The sequence below is a fragment of the Symphalangus syndactylus genome, chromosome 11 (genome assembly GCF_028878055.3).
Source record: "Symphalangus syndactylus isolate Jambi chromosome 11, NHGRI_mSymSyn1-v2.1_pri, whole genome shotgun sequence".
Taxonomy (NCBI): domain Eukaryota; kingdom Metazoa; phylum Chordata; class Mammalia; order Primates; family Hylobatidae; genus Symphalangus; species Symphalangus syndactylus.
This window is the reverse complement of record NC_072433.2, coordinates 131,987,438-132,003,336: the sequence shown is the minus strand read 5'-3', so window position 1 is coordinate 132,003,336 and position 15,899 is coordinate 131,987,438. Positions and strand designations below refer to the sequence as shown.

The following is a 15,899-nucleotide window of genomic DNA, read 5'->3' as shown; positions in this document are numbered from 1 at the left end:
GGCAGCGGACGAACAAGGTGGCTGCCAAGATGCAAAACTGTTGGCGAGAACGTTGGCTGTTCACAGCACGTGCTGTGGAATCTTCCCACTCAGCTGAGAGAGCAACAGATGCCCTAGAGGCCGTTAAGCCGCCAGGCCTGAGGTCCACACAGGCACTGCAGGACGCCGGGGTTGCAGGAGACTGGGGCTGCGCAGAGCTCTGAGCCAGCTCACAACACAAGGCGCCGCTGGCCTTCTAGCACTTACCGTACCTATCCCTGTCCCCACTGAGATGGAGGAAGCCTTGAGTGACAGGGTCCTCAGATGAGTCCCAAAATCCCCAGGCCGCTACACACTAAGGGCCTGGTTCTCCACTCTGCTGCCGCCGAAGACCTGAATAAAGCTTCAGATACAATCCCCCAGTTGCCCACGTTCCCCAAGGAATGGAAAAACGCCCTCCCAATCACCTCCACAAGGGCCACTCACTTGGGCTTCCGGCCCCCACACACAGCAGGACTTCTTTAAAAAGGCTTCCTAAAGGTGCAAAAGCCCAGCGTAGTTTCAACAGCAGGGCTGGGGGCTCTCAGCCACACCATCGCTCTCCTTTATTTCCCGTGTGTCTCTCAGGCCTCGCCACTAACAGGACACCAAAGGTTTCAAAGCTTCCGATGAGGGCAAGCTTCCAGAAAGACTTCTTTAAAACATCAAGGGAAGGGGAAAAGCCAGCTCGCTTAGGGTCTGGAATACTCTACTCTTCTCCTGGGGCAAATAGCACGAAGCGAGCAGAAGTAAAATGAAACTGTCACGGCAGACGCAGGCAAGGAGCTTGGGCCGCCTTCTTCTGCAGCTTGAAGAGGGTCTCTCCCCACCCCTACCTCCTTAACTTCCTCCTCCTGTTCACTCAACCAAAGCCCGCCTGGCTTGGGGCCTGCTGAAAGTCTAGCACCCGGACACCCAGGCACCCGCACATTATGAAAAGGAATGAAACAGCCTCCAAGTCTTAACTGTGTGCCACCTCTGGGGCCACAGATTGAAAGAGTCTGTGTTGCACATATGGGGGAAATTATTATGCTTTAAGCTTCTCCTAATTCTATTTCAACATAGCGTAAAGTGCCATTTTTAAAACAACAACAACAACAACACCCGGGTTACGTTCAGCGCCACGGCATCAAGCAAGATCACCTTTAGCAAAATCATCACGTCTTGAAACGTTAAGCTCACAAAGAACTTCAGCACCGGCAAGGTACAGCTCACCTGCTGGGGTGGGAATTGATGAAGCTTTGGTCCCCAAATTCACACATAGAGGCCAGCAGGGGAGTGGTGGGCTTCAGCCATTGAAATAGATAATAAAGCCATTTCATCAGCTACATTTCACAAAAACCATGTTGCTATTAAAAATGTAAAAGACAAGACATTAACATTGAAAAGAAAAATAATCTATTATTTAACATATTGAAAAACTTGAATCTAGAACTCTAAAAGCATCATAAATTATTTTTGAAGGGTAATGAGGTTTTAACATTTTTCACTGCGATGAGGGTGTAGATTTAGACATGACACAGAGAAGTAATGAAGTCTGAAATTCCCCTCTGATCTGGCTGCTAAGGGGGATAGATATTAAACGCTAGAAAATCCGTCCCCTTCAGACCTTCTTTGGCCCAGTTCAAATTCTCTGGAAAACCATTAAAGCAGGCAAAGAAGCTCAAAATTTATAAAATCGGGGGAAAGCAGGACTCACCCTGGGTTGCAGTTAGCAAACGGGAAATGTTTATTCTTCCCTTCCTTCACCTCCTAAATTGGGGACGGCTGGACACTGAGATGGAGTGGCACTGTTTGTTTTGACAATTAGCATGTTTTTCTGCATTTAACAAAATGCATCACAGCAAGCTCATGGTCGGTCCTTCAGGCAGCCCCCTCCAACTGGGCGGTTTCTCGAAAAGAAAAAAATCCTAGAGTGGGATTTTAAAATTAATCAAAAGTCTTTTTCTGTCACTAAACAAGACAGCAGGTGTGTGCTCCTATTCTCTGGTCATTTTTATGTGTCTACACATATACCCACCTGTATAACAAAAATAATCAAAGCAGGTGGGTTTGCAAACACACCTCGTTTTTAAAAAATGCAACAACACAAACACTGTCCAAACTTTGGGCAGAAGAGACAACATGGGTTTATTTTAAGGTAAGTACAACAATTAAGACCACATAAGACAAACACAGATGAAGTTAGATTTTTTAAGTTTTTTTTTCTCTTAGGAATACTCAGGGTGGAACCTACTATACAAAACCATGACACTTTGTAAATAAAAAGTATCAGATACTTGACTTCTTTATCCACCAACGAAAAAATAAATTATTTTCTTGTTTTGTAAAAGACCTACAATGGGAAAAAGAATTATATCTCATAATTGTACAGGAAACAAAACCCACATCGGTTTCTTGAATTCAATTTGGCAGTTATAAATGGTTGGGCAAGATGAAAAAATTATCCAGTGAACTCAACTTTAAATATTATATTAATGGCTCTGAACAACAACAACGACAACAAAATAGCCTGATTACAAATCCACACATTTGTACAGCACGGTTGGAGAAATTTAAAATTACACACAGCACATACATTATCTATAGAGACCCCCAAACACCTATGGGGGCCCCTACAGAAAGTCACTAGGGGCTCGCTATGGGATTTGGTCCATAACTTAACTTTTGAAAGCTCAGGTCGAGCATAGCACAGCCGTCCTGGTAGGGGAGGGGGATTTTAAGACCAATACTCATTTTGCTGGGCTGCGTCCCTTTGGAGGGGTTTCCTGGGATCCCAGAAACGGGGCGGCGAATTAAAGTTACCTGCGCTCTTCACAGACGGCTGGGGGCTAGCGTGCCCGCTCTCTGCTCCTGGGTCTGAGAAAAGGTTTGTGGACATGTTTTGTTTCTTTTTTGCGTCTCTGCAGCCCCTTAACTGTCTGGTTGGGTCGGGGCTGGGAAGCGAAGCCGGGGCGGGCCAGGGAGGGGAGGTCCCGGGACAGGTCAGTATTTCGTGCAGTCGTAGGAGTAGGGGGCTGCGTGGCGATAGAGAGACGGCGTGGATCTGTAGGGCAGCTGACAGCTGGCATTGCCACTCACCTGGGAGTCCCCGAGGGTCGAGTTGTCAATCCCCAGCCGGTGGGAGTTGAACATCTCCCGCACGTTGGGGAAAGTTTGCTGCTGGGCCGCGAACGTGTGGCCGGGGAGGTGGTTCAGGTCCCCGCTGTGGTTGAGATACCAGGAGGCCGCCTGGGCCGCGGCGGTCCCGGGCTGCGGCGTCGGCTGGGGCTGGGGAGCCGGCGGGGGCGGCGGCGCCTGCGGGTGGTGGTGGCCGTGGTGCTGGTGGTGGTGGCCCGTGGCGGCGAGCGCGCCCTCCTGGCCGGCGGCGAGGTTGAGAGCGCTCAGGGGCGACGTGGGGCCGCTCGGGTGGTCCGAGAGGGCCTCGTCCAGGGCGGGCGGGACGCACATGTGCGCGGGCCGCTCGGCCCCGGTGTACAGGCTCATGGCTCGCATGCTGCACTGGTAGCCCCCGGCGGCCCCGGCCTCCAGGCCCTGAGCGCACGGCTGGCCGTAGGCGGCGGGCGGCGCGGCGGCGTAGGGCAGCGCCAGCGGCGGCACCACCAGGCCCGCGCGTCCGGCCCCCGGGCTCAGCTCTCCGCCCGGCGGCGACGTTCGCAGGGTCATGATGTTCTCCACGCTGAAGCCAGGCAGCCCGTTGGGCGCCGCGGCGTGGTGCTCGGGCAGCGAGCCGTCGGGAGAGCCGGCGGGCGTGGAGGCCGCGCTGCGCGGGCTGCCCTGCAGCGCGCTCTCGGGGCTCAGCGTCTCCACCTTGGTGATGACCGGCAGCGCCGGGGACGCCGCCTCGCTCTTGATCACTACCTTCTTCTCGGCCTCCTTGGGGGCGTCCGCTAGGTGGGGGGCGGCCGGGGCGCCCTTGGACGCCGCCGGGGGCGGCTCCTTGAGGTGGGCCCGCTCCTCCTTCTCCTTGGACACGTCCTTCTTTTTGAAGCGCCGCCGGCGCCGCAGGAAGCTGCCGTTCTCGAACATGTTGTAGGAGTCCGGGTCCAGGGTCCAGTAACTGCCCTTGCCGGGCTTCTTGTCGTCGCGGGGCACCTTGACGAAGCACTCGTTGAGCGAGAGGTTGTGGCGGATGCTGTTCTGCCAGCCCTGCTTGTTCTCCCGGTAGAAGGGGAAGCGGTCCATGATGAACTGGTAGATGCCATTCAAGGTGATCTTCTTCTCGGGCGCGTTCTGGATGGCCATGGTGATGAGCGCGATGTAGCTGTAGGGCGGCTTCACCAGGTCCTTAGGCGCCGCGGGCTGGTGGTGGTGGTAGGGCGCGTAGGAGCGGCCCATGCCCGCGCTGTACTGCTCCGGGTGGCCGGAATAGACGCCCATTGGGCTGGCCATGCCGCCGTAGCTTCCCGCAGCCCGGTAGTAATTCTGCTCGCTCAGGTAGGGCACCACTCCCAGGGCGTTGGGGTCGGACACGGAGTAGCGCGCCTGCATGCTGCTTCCGAGACGGCTCGCCGGCGCCCGCGCGCACGGACTGCGACCGGGGGAGCGAAGGGGGCCCCGGGAGCGCGAGAGAGCCAGAGGAGGAGAGGAGGGGAGCGGGAGGGGCGGCCCCGGGCTCCTGGCAGCCTCTGGGGTGAGGGGGTGCGGGCGGCGGCGCTCGGGCAGAGCAGGGGCGCGCGCTTTTAGCGGACCGGGCGGATCGGCATCCTGGAGGGCGCGCCCCGGGCGAGCACAGCGCCGGCCCCGCTCCTCGCTGGCTCCAGGACCCGGCGGCGGCAGCGCGAGCAGGCGGCGGCCGCGGACCCAGCGGAGACGCCGCGGCCTGGGGACCCAGGTGGACCCTCGGCCCGCGCGAGGAGGGGCGCAGGAGGCTCTCCAAGCCCCCAGCGAATCGGCAGCGCCGAGGGTCAGCGCACCGGGGTCCAAGCGGCTGCCCCGCGGAGCCCACAAAAAGAGGCGAAGTCCCTTTTAGGGATTGGGAAAAGTTTCAAAAGTCTTCTTGCCGAAAGCGAGTTTTTACTTTCCTCGGGCCACGCCCCCTCCCAGAACTTTGAGCCAATCACCCGGCAGCTGAGAGGAGTCGGCGCCAATCGGGGCGAGGAGCGCAGGAATCCGTCGGCTCTAAGACCCGGCCGCCCCGGCCTCCGCCGTGACTCCGTCTTCACTTGAAAAGACTTCTTAAAAAGTTATATCTTATTAAAATTTATTATATGATCACATTTTGGTGAATGGGCCCACATGCCCAGAACAAAAAAATAGCTACTTTCCTCTGTTAAAAAAAATCCGTTTGAAATATAAAATAGAATGTATTAATGGAGTAAAATATCTCCACCAAGGACCTTGTGAGTAGCAATGATACTGGGACATTTTTCTTATTAATGAGTGATGAAGCGAATAATTAGATTTCCTAATTATGGGGGCCCAGGTGTAATGGATTCAAAGCAAACGCGCTGCATCGGAATGAAAGGGCCTTTCCTGGATGTTATACATATTTAATCAAATGATTAATCATCAACAGGGAGTTTCCAGGCTCGGGGTCGTCAAGGATAACCTATTGAGGTTTTAGAGGCAAACCCTAGAAACTAAGTTTCCCTCGCCCCCCGCCGAGGAGCCAGGCAGCGGAGTGGATAGAGGGGAAGGTAGCAACGTGCTGACAATTTAATCCTCCAAATTAGCCGTGAATTCGGTAAATCATCCGCGTCACTGCGAGCAGTTTTGTGGGGTTTGGGGAAAAGGATGAAGTGACTCTGCTATTTCCCCCTTTCGTGTCCCGCGTGGACACTCGCAGCCCACCAACTTCAGCTTCGAAACTCCTCTCCCTTTTCCCAGATAGAAATTCCCTCTCACAAGCTAACCCCGCGCTCCCAGAAGACCGGGTCAATGCAGCGACCCACCGGGGCCAGGCAAAGCCGAGTTCCTGGGCCCTGCGAGGAGAAACCCGAGCCTGTTTTCCGCGGGGGCTTCGCTCGAAGGCGCGCGCAATGAGCGCCGCGCACCGCGGGCACCAAGCGTGGACGCTTCCCCTGGCCCAGGCCGGCGCCGGCCGCTAACACCGACCCCAGGGCGCTGTCCCTGCCTCCTGCTCCTGGCAACTTCCCTCTGGGAGTCTCCAAGTTGATTTTCTATATTTTCGCCTTTTTTTTGTTTTGTTGGGTGGGTAGGGTGAGTTGGGGAACGCGCTCCGTGGGGAGACTGGGTGAGCGGTTGATTGCAAACGGTTCAAGATCCCTTGGGGATGATATTCGGGAGGCAGACCTGGAGCGACTTGGATCTCCTTGAAGGATTTCTCCTTCCCTCTAGGAATCCCGGACAGTTTGTTTATTTGTGGACTGATTATTTATTCCCTCCACACCTCAATAATCAGATACCCTTTTCCCACTTTCCCTGAAGGAGTGAGACACCCCTTTAACAAGGCTCAACGCGGGCAGAATTTTGGAAGTTGCTGGTCTGGTTGGGCAGGGAAGAGGGCTTCAGGGAGAACATTGGTATTTCAGGTTTCCTTGCACCCTTCCTGGCTGTTCATCGGCTGCGTATTCGATTCTCAGCAAAAGGCTGTTGAGAGAACCCACCAGGCCTCTTCGCCACCAGGCGACTAGAAGGCGATCGGGGCGTGCCACTCATTTCCAATAAAAGAACAGAAGACGAAAATGTAGACGCATTACCTTTGTCTCCTGATCAATTCAAAGCCAAAGGGAAGCTACAAATCAGGTTCCTTTACCTTGAATATTCCACTTCTGAAACATTGTTTTTATGAGTATTCTGGGCTCTTTTTCTAACCTGATCCTTTTTCTTCTTTCTTTGAAACAAAGTAAAATAAAGCTGCCCAGTTCTCAGCTCACAGGCAAATGATTTGAGCTTTCTGCCCCAACCCTAAACTCCCACCATGACTTTATTATTTTTAATAACTCTAGTATTTCCGCATCTAGCTTAAAAAAATAAAAAAGGACTCTAGCAAAAAGTGCCCTTCTCCTGCAGCGCATGACAGGCACACTGAGTTCGTGTCACGATTTTACTGGAAATGCAAGCTATTGATCAAGAAACACTCCTCAGCGTGTACGCTTCCTGGAGGAATATTATTTACTCTGCTTTTTACTCTGCTTTTACGAGGGGTGTGTGTGTGTGTGTGTGTGTGTGTGTGTGTGTGTGTGTGTGTGTGAGAGAGAAAGAAAGAGAAACAGCTTTATCACAGCAAAACCTAAAATAGCTAAGGATTATGAAAAAATAAATTCCAAAATGGCAGTTGCTGCCTGCGTTTGTATTTACAAGGGTGTCCAGGTTTAAACCAATGTTATCTGGGGAAACAAACAAACACCTAAATCGAGTCGCCCAATATATTAACCACCCTCCCCCGCCCCAAAGAAAGGAAAAGGGGAGGGGAAAGAAATTCGTATAATCAAAACAGAAAAGGTGAGACACACACTTCCCTTTACCCCTGGAATTAGGTTTCTTGTTTGCTCAGTGGGACTCCGGGAAAGACGTCTGTTCAGGTTATTAAAACAACGCCTTCCATACACCTGGACTTTGCAAAAACCGTATTTCCGAGCTTTTCTTTAACCTGCCAGGGTATTTTGGATTGGGGGCTGCTACTTTCTGGCTCATTTTCCCCCTTCTTGACCTTGTAAGTCAGTGAGCCGAACGCGGAATCGGGTCCCAGAGGGCCTCGCGTGTTCCTGGAATAATAAGCAGCGATAAAGCCTAAAGGTATTTAATTCGCCTTCCACCCCCACCGCGCTGCGCTCTTCCCGGCCGGTGGCCGCTGCACCTGGAGCGGCTGGGCGGACTCCATGGGTGTTGGCGTCATCTTGAGGCCAACCAGGGAACTACTACGAGAAAGGGAAAAAGAAAAAGACAGCCCGGGCCGCCCTGCTTATCATGAAGGTGCTGACACCTTGTGGATACCCTTGGGCATTGCACGGCAGGAACGGAGCCTTCAAAAATCTGTAAAAGCAGGGAAAGGAGATAAACTGCACCGCGACGATTAAAAACATTTCCCGTAGCTTTGCAACGTGTCAAGAACATGATCTGTTGTGAAACAAAAATGTCTTTGAAACTGCTCGGGGAGCAAGAAATTTTCTCTAGGGAAACTTGTTGAGGTTTTCAGCAAATAAAATCTATGCCTCTTCGGTGGCTAGAAGTCTGCATTTTCTTCCCCCAGAGTTGTTGAACAAATTGCCTCGTCCATGTTTTCCCGCTGCAGCTGTCTTTCTGCCCGAGGTGTGGCGTGAGCTTCAGGGAATTCATCAGAAAGCAGTTTGTGCTGGGCGTGTGTTTAGAGGGTTGGCTTGAACAAGAGGAAGACTTTGAAACTGGGCAGCAGCCACTTCTGCTTTTGAGGCACAACAGAGAACTCAAAGAGGGGACAAGTGAAAGGAGTTTTGTTTCCTGTCTCACTATTTCCCATTCATTCATTTCAATATCCTTCAAACATTTCTTTTCTGGGGTCACGAGGTGCCTTGGTTTTGGGGAAAGGGTTCGGGTAACAGAGGAGTCCTGGGCTTCTAGAAGCTACTTGGGAACCGAGGAGCCCTTGGGTTACACAAAGTCAGCGCCACCTCCTAAAACTCCATTGTAATCCGGCTTCTAGAGATTAGCTTTTGTGGGACAAAAAAAAAAAAAAATGTGTCTTCTCTAAAACTGAGTTCAAGCTCATTTTACTGTGCGTGAGTTTTCCCGCTAGTGAAAGCCACGCTGCGCCATCGACAAATGGCAGGGCCAGAAAGGACTACAAAACCGGGTGGGTAGTGAGGACAGCTCTTGGTCAAAAGGATTAAAGAAACTCAACAACTAAACGCAAGCCTCAATCCTAGGTGGAAGAAATTTTTGTTGTTGTTGTTGTTGTTGAGATGGAGTCTCGCTCTGTCACTCAGGCTGGAGTGCAGTGGCACGATCTCAGCTCACTGCACGCTCCGCCTCTCGGGTTCACGCCATTCTCCTGCCTCAGCCTCCTGAGTAGCTGGGACTACAGGCGCCCGCCACCACGCCCCACTAATTTTTTATATTTTTAGTAGAGACGAGGTTTCACCATGTTAGCCAGGATGGTCTGGATCTCCTGACCTCGTGATTCGCCCGCCTTGGCCTCCCAAAGTGCTGGGATATTGTAAACAGCAATCCAGGACAGGTTTGAGGAAACTTGGGAAAATTTGCATCTGGGGTGTGTATGAGATAATAATCTTGTAACAAGGGTAAGATTCTTGCGTGCGATAATTATACATGGTCAAGTAAGAGCATGTCCTTGCTTTTAGAAAGTACGTGTCAAAATATTTGGGGCTGATATTCATCATCTCGGCAACCTTTAAAAAATTCACCCTGCTGGGCGTGGTGGCTCATGCCTGTAATCCCAGCACTTTGGGAGGCTGAGGTGTGAGGATCGCTTGAGCTCAGGGTTTTGAGACCAGCCTGGGCCACATGGTGTGACCCTGTCTCTATAAAAAATACAACAACAAAAAAAAGGAGCCGGGCGTGGTGGTGAGCACCTGTAGTGCCAGCTATGTGGGAGGCGGAGGCAGAGAATTACTTGGGCCTGGGAGGTCGAGGCTGCAGTAAGCCATGATTGCACCACTACATTCCTGCCTGGGTAACAGAGCAAGACCCTGTCTCAAAAAGAAGAAGAAGGAGAAGATTCAAAAGATTCAACCAAGTTGGGGTCAGAGGGGAGAAGGAGGGTGGAAGGTCGTGCAAAGGTAGTAAGATGAGAACAGTTGTTGAACCCGTGGTGCCCGCGTATTGATTGTATTGTTCTTGCAATTCTGTAAATTTGAAATTTTTGAAAATAAAAAATGGGAGTAAAACACTTTTCTTACTCTGAAAATGTGAAAAGAAATGTGACAGTAAAGGAAGGTATTTCCATGGAAGAAATTTGCAAAATGTTTAGTGAGGGCCTAACTTAGTCCAGCGTCTGCTCTCCTCCTTTTCTGGAAGTTTCTGGAAAACTACCATAAATCGCTATGGAGTTCATCACAATAATTCATGGTTTAAAAAAAAAAAGGACTTTCTCTGAGGAGCTTATCTGTTTTATAATTCAGGCATTGCCACAATTAACCAAAGATGCCAGACATTCCGTATTATAGATGTTGTGGGATTTTTTTTTTTTTAGACAGAGCCTCACTGTGTCACCCAGGCTGGAGTGTAATGGCTCATGGCTCATGGCTCACAGTAGCCTGGAACTCTTAGCCTCAAGCAATCATAATATTAAAGATACATACATGTTTCTTTTTAAAGAAAGTTAGTCTCAATGACGACCCTGAGCCAACCCCAGCTTAGCAGAGGGCTCTGTTCATCAAAGTCACTCAGGAGCCTGAGTTTTCAAAGACCACCTCTCATCATATCTGTTCCTGTCATCTTGGCAGGGGAGAGAGGTGATCTGGCCCTGGGAATTAAGTCTTCCAGCCTGGAAGTGACATGTATCACCTCTATTCACAGCTCATAGGCCAGAGCTGGTCATACATCCCCAACACGCCCAGGGGACAGGAAGATCAGTCTTCCCTGGGCGCAGGCATCTGCTCCGCAGCCTCATATTCTGTCTTTCCAGGTGGGTAATAACTGTCCTCTGTTCTCTGCAGCCCCAGTGCACTGCCCAGTACCTCAGCACAAGATGTGTGTGCAAGTAGGGCTTGAGTAAGTGTACAACTGTTTCCAAGATTTCTCTCCTTAGTAGCTAAGGGGAAAAGTGATGTGTACATACCGTGTGTCATGCACTGTGCTAAGCGTTTTGGCCACAACCTCTCACTTACTCCTCTTTTAGGGTAGGTACTATTAATACCACCATTTTGCAGGCAAGGAAACTTAGATCTTAAATAACTAAACTAAATGTTGCCACTGCCAAGTGATGAAATTGGAATCTCTTAACCCACTCCTTTGCTGCCTCTTTGAGATTAAGAGTTAGGGACTTGGGCCAGGCGTGGTGGCTCACGCCTGTAATCCCAGCACTTTGGGAGGCCGAGGCGGATGGATCACCTGAGGTTGTGAGTTCAAGACCAGACTGACCAACATGGAGAAACCCCGTCTCTACTAAAAATACAAAATTAGCTGGGCATGGTGGTGCATGCCTGTAGTCCCAGCTACTCGGGAGGCTAAGGCAGGAGAATTGCTTGAACCCGGGAGGCGGAAGTTGCAGTGAGCTGAGATCGCACCATTGCACTCCAGCCTGGGCAACAAGAGCAAAACTCCATCCCCCCCGCCCTGCAAAAAAAAGAATTAGGGACTTGGAAATTAGAGATTTAAAAAGTTAAAAGAAAAACATCTATAATGGTGTATCCATGAAGCCATGACTTCTGACCACACACAACTTAATGTGTATGAGATTTGAGATTTTTACAGTACTAACTTGAACCCCTGTGATTAACCCTGTGGGGTACATGGACTCACTGTAATGGCCTGTGGAAAGCAGGCTGCCCCTGGGGAGGTCAGAGAGGACTTCAGTGTTTGGACAAGGACAGGTTGAGAAAGAGGCGAGGGGGATGATTTAATTTTCATCAAATGCGCAGCCTGTAGGATGGGTGTTCTGAGCCCCAGGAAATAAGCCAGGCTCAAAAGCCACAGTCTGGGGGCAGCTTCAGCCAGTGATTCCAGTGACCACTGGGACTAGGGCTGGGGCCCACAGTGGCATAACTGAGTGGGACTCCAGGGGGTCTCACTGAATAAGGCCAAGAGTGCAGAACGCTCTCCCAGGGGAGTCCAACCACCACCGTCACTGGGCGCTGTCCACCTTTAGGAGCCTGTGGAAGCCAAGAACACTCCGTGGCCCTGGCCCCCACCTCTGCCTGTGTGCATCCCGACACAGGGCTTGCATGGCCAGCCCAGCCTGGACCCACCGCAGGGCCTTTGCACCTGCTGTGCCCTGGGCCTGGTCCCTCATCTCAGTTCTTTGCCCCCTTGCCCCCTCCTCCGAGGCCTCCCCCAGCCACCCGCTCATTTTGCCTGGCCCTCCACCTCCCCCCTTCTCCTTGCTCATGTTCTCAGTGGCACAGGCCCACCTGCCTGGTGTGGTCTCATTCGGTCTTCTATCTGCTGTTTGCCTCACCACCCCCATACAGGGAAGACAGGCAGGGGCCTGGTCCGCCCTGTGCATGGCTGTTTGACACAGACTCCATGAGACTCCATGTTCCTTTTTTTTTTTTTTTTTTCTTTTTGAGACGGAGTTTCGCTCTTGTTGACCAGGCTGGAGTGCAATGGTGCAATCTCGGCTCACCGCAACCTCTGCCTCCCGGGTTCAAGCGATTCTCCTGCCTCAGCCTCCCGAGTAGCCGGGATTACAGGCATATACCACCACGCCGGGCTAATTTTGTATTTTTAGTAGAGACAGGGTCTCTCCATGTTGGTCAGGCTGGTCTCGAACTCCCGACCTCAGGTGATCCTCCAGCCTCGGCCTCCCAAAGTGATGGGATTACAGGCATCTGTCACCGTGCCCGGTCACAGACTCCATGTTCTTAACTATACATTGAACAAATGGGGCTTCAGAGATATGCAGCCTACCCCACTTCACTGACTCCCCAACCATACTTTACAGCCTTTGTCTCCCATTTGTGGTTTAACCCCAGAATTTGTTTCAAACATTTACTAGCGCTTATTTTAGGCAGACACTGCATAAGAAATGGGGACTCATCGTCAAGTGCTCCCTGGCTCCCAAGCTGTGGCAGGCGCATGGGTGACGACAGGCTGAAACAATTTTAGGCCAATGCTCATAGATAGCTCTCCCTGTGTTCTAGGTGCTGTTCTCCGGGCTGCATGGATCCGGAACTTCACCGTCACCAGCGTGGAGAGGCAGATGCCAATGGTGCTCCTATCTCCACTCCACAAACGAAAAGCAAGGCACAGAGACGTTCAGTGATGCCCCCAGCCTCACGCAGCTAGAGAGCTGCAGACCTGGGATTTGAACCAGCCAGGCAGGAGGCTCAAACCTCCACCGCGGTGCCGTCCCTGCCACAAGACGGTGCAGGAAGGGAGGGACCAGGTTGAGCAAGCCCAGAAGAACCAGAAAGGGGAGGAAGAGGCTGTGTGAGTTTCTTGGAGAAGTTGGCAAGAGACTGGGGGCCCTTTCAGCTTGCCAGCTTGAGAAAATGAAAATAACAATGTCCACAGACTGCATGGAACATGCTTACACTAAAAATGAAAAAAAAAAAAAAATCGCTTTATCTGAAGTTCAACTGGGAAACGTGTATTTAATCTGGCAACCGCTAATTTGAGGGAAGAAATTCCTTAAATACCTTTTCAGTTATTAGCTTATTAAACAATCTTACATTTTGTTAAGTTGGTTGGTGCAAAAGTAGTTGCGGTTTCTGCCATTACTTTGAATGTAGATTGAAAGTACAACTGAAGCTACTAGATGTAGTTTCGGAGAACTATGATGTTTAAAGTTCACAGTAAACGGGAACACAGCCATGTTCTTCATGCCTAGGCAGACTCACCATTGCTACGCTATTCCTTCCAGCCAGGTTCTAAAAGATGCCTGTGACAAGCTTTGCAATCCTCCGTGAACCTGCACAGGAATAGTTATAGCAGGTTTATGTGTATTTGCGAAAATGTAGGGGCAACTGACGGGTCCTGCAGTGGGTGAATGGATAAATAAACCGTGGGACACCAAAACGATGGAATATTACTCAGCACTAAGAGAGGACCGTCCGGCCATGGAGAGACATGGAGGAACCTTAAATGCATATTACTAAGCGCTTACTACTTTGAAAAGGCTACATAGTGTATGATTCCAATTATATGACTTTCTGGAAAAGAAAAAGCTATGGAGAAAGAAAAAAGACCAGTAACTGCCAGGGGTTAGCAGGGAGGGAGGGAGGGAGGGAGGGAGGGAAGAAGAGGCAGGGCACACAGGATCTGTAGGGCAGTAAAAATATTCTGCCTGATACTCCAGGGATGGGCACATGCCATTATGCATTTGTCAAAACCCCAGAACATAGAGAAAGCCTGAGCTCTAATGTAAACCATGGCTGTTGGATGATAACAATGTATCAGTGTAAGTTCATTGATTGTAACAAATGTACCATTCCACTGCTGTGTATAAATACAGCCGCAGGGGTTGTGTATGGGAACTCTCTGTACTTTCTGCTCAATTCTGCTGTGAAGTAAAACTTTTCTTTTTTCTTTATTTTGAAACAGAGTCTCGCTGTGTCGCTCAGGCTGGAGTGCAGTGGCGCAATCTTGGCTCACTACAACCTCCGCCTCTTGGGTTCAAGTGATTCTCCTGCCTCAGCCTCCTGAGTAGCTGGGATTACAGGTGCCAGGCACCGCCCCCAGCTAATTTTTTGTACTTTTAGTAGAGATGGGATTTCACCATGTTGTCCAGGCTGGTCACAAACTCCTGACTTCAAGTGATCTGCCCACCTCAGCCTCCCAAGGTGCTGGGATTACAGGTGTGAGCCACCACTCTCAGCCAAACCAAAACTTTTCTAAATGATAAAGTCTACCAAAAAAAAAAAAAAAAAAAAAAGAAAAGAAAAAAATTCTGAAGTGCCCAAATGCAAATTTACATATATGATTGAGTTTTAAGTATTTAAGGTTGAATAGCATCTTCTTTTTTAAAAATTTTAAGTTCTAGGATACATGTGCAGGATGTGCAGGTTACATAGGTGCCATGCCATACATGCGTGCCATGGTGGTTTGCTGCTCCTGTCAACCCATCACCTAGGTATTAAGCCCCACACGCATTAGCTATTCATCCTGAAAGCATCTTCCTTTCATAAAAGAGCCAGTTGATTTTTTCTAAGGGGTCTCTTATTACTACTATTTATTATTTTTATTATGTTTTTCAGAGAGGAGTTCTCGCTGTGTCGCCCAAGTGGAGTACAGTGGTGCCATCATAGTTCACTGCAGCATCAAACTCCTGGGTTTAAGTGATCCTCTGCCTCAACCCCTCAAGGAGCTGGGGGTAAATGCTCTTTGAGGCACTTCTGACTTGAAAACATGGTATGAAGGAACTGAAGAGAATGCCCTTCCTAGCACCACCTGCTTTCTAAAATTGCCACTGGCAGATTGTCCCTGGCATCTCGTTACCATCTGGGGGCAGTGCCAGGCTGTCCATCGGAGAGACTTGGGCTCTGTTTTGAGCACAGCTGGGTAATGGAATCCTGCACACACTTCCACTGCTGGGACCAAGTCTACTTGCATAAAACACTCTCTACAGATCTACTGTGCTTCCATGAAAGGGGGAAAGGACATCCAACCTCTGCGAGAGATTTTATTTTATCACCTCTAAAATAATGTTTGCACTCCTTTTGCCAGCCTGATGACAGACACGCCTGCCCCCACGTAGAACTGAGGCTCCTCGGTGTCTCTATGTATTAATGTTGCGGACACCACATAGGAAGAGAGAAAGAGTTGTGATGGGACCCACAGGAGTTGCAATTAAGCACGTTGTCAGGGCTACATGCTCTGCCCTTTCCCAGCTGGGAGACTCAGGCCAAGCTTCTTTAACATGTCTGAGCCTCTGTGGCCTCCTGCGTAGGAGGCGGGTCACATTTGCCTCTGAGGGTTTGTTGTGAAACATATTTAGCTATGACTTTTAAGGCGCTAAGCTCAATGCCTGGCACATCGTAGCACTGTTAATTACTATCATTAATTATGTCCCAAGAAGGTCAAACGGCACAGTATCAGTTACCGGCAGACGTAAGTCACTTGAACACGGAACACCATTTTCTGTATCTGTCAAGTGGGCGGGCATTCAAACGCTTTTGTCTGTTTCCCAAGGGTGTTGTGAGGATCTCATAAAGTTTTGGGTATGTAATTTTGAAAGGTGGCAGTCACGTTTTGAGTGCTTGTGATGTGCCAGGCACGTGGCTACGGGGATGACTTCATTCGCTCAGGCAGTGGTTCCTAGTGGCTGGTCCCTGACATCTGTGTGTGTGCTGGGTGGCGGTGGGGGATGTCTTCTTCCT

At 50.6% G+C, this 15,899-nt stretch overlaps 1 protein-coding gene across 1 annotated transcript; it reads right to left on the bottom strand.

The window, feature by feature from the left end:
* Positions 1-2,123: 2,123 nt before the first annotated feature.
* Positions 2,124-5,007, bottom strand: FOXC2 (forkhead box C2). Its single transcript, XM_055299268.1, has one exon. The coding sequence runs from the start codon at positions 4,507-4,509 to the stop codon at positions 3,004-3,006; it is 1,506 nt and encodes a 501-aa protein (XP_055155243.1). The 5' UTR covers positions 4,510-5,007; the 3' UTR covers positions 2,124-3,003.
* Between the last annotated feature and the right edge of the window lie 10,892 nt (positions 5,008-15,899).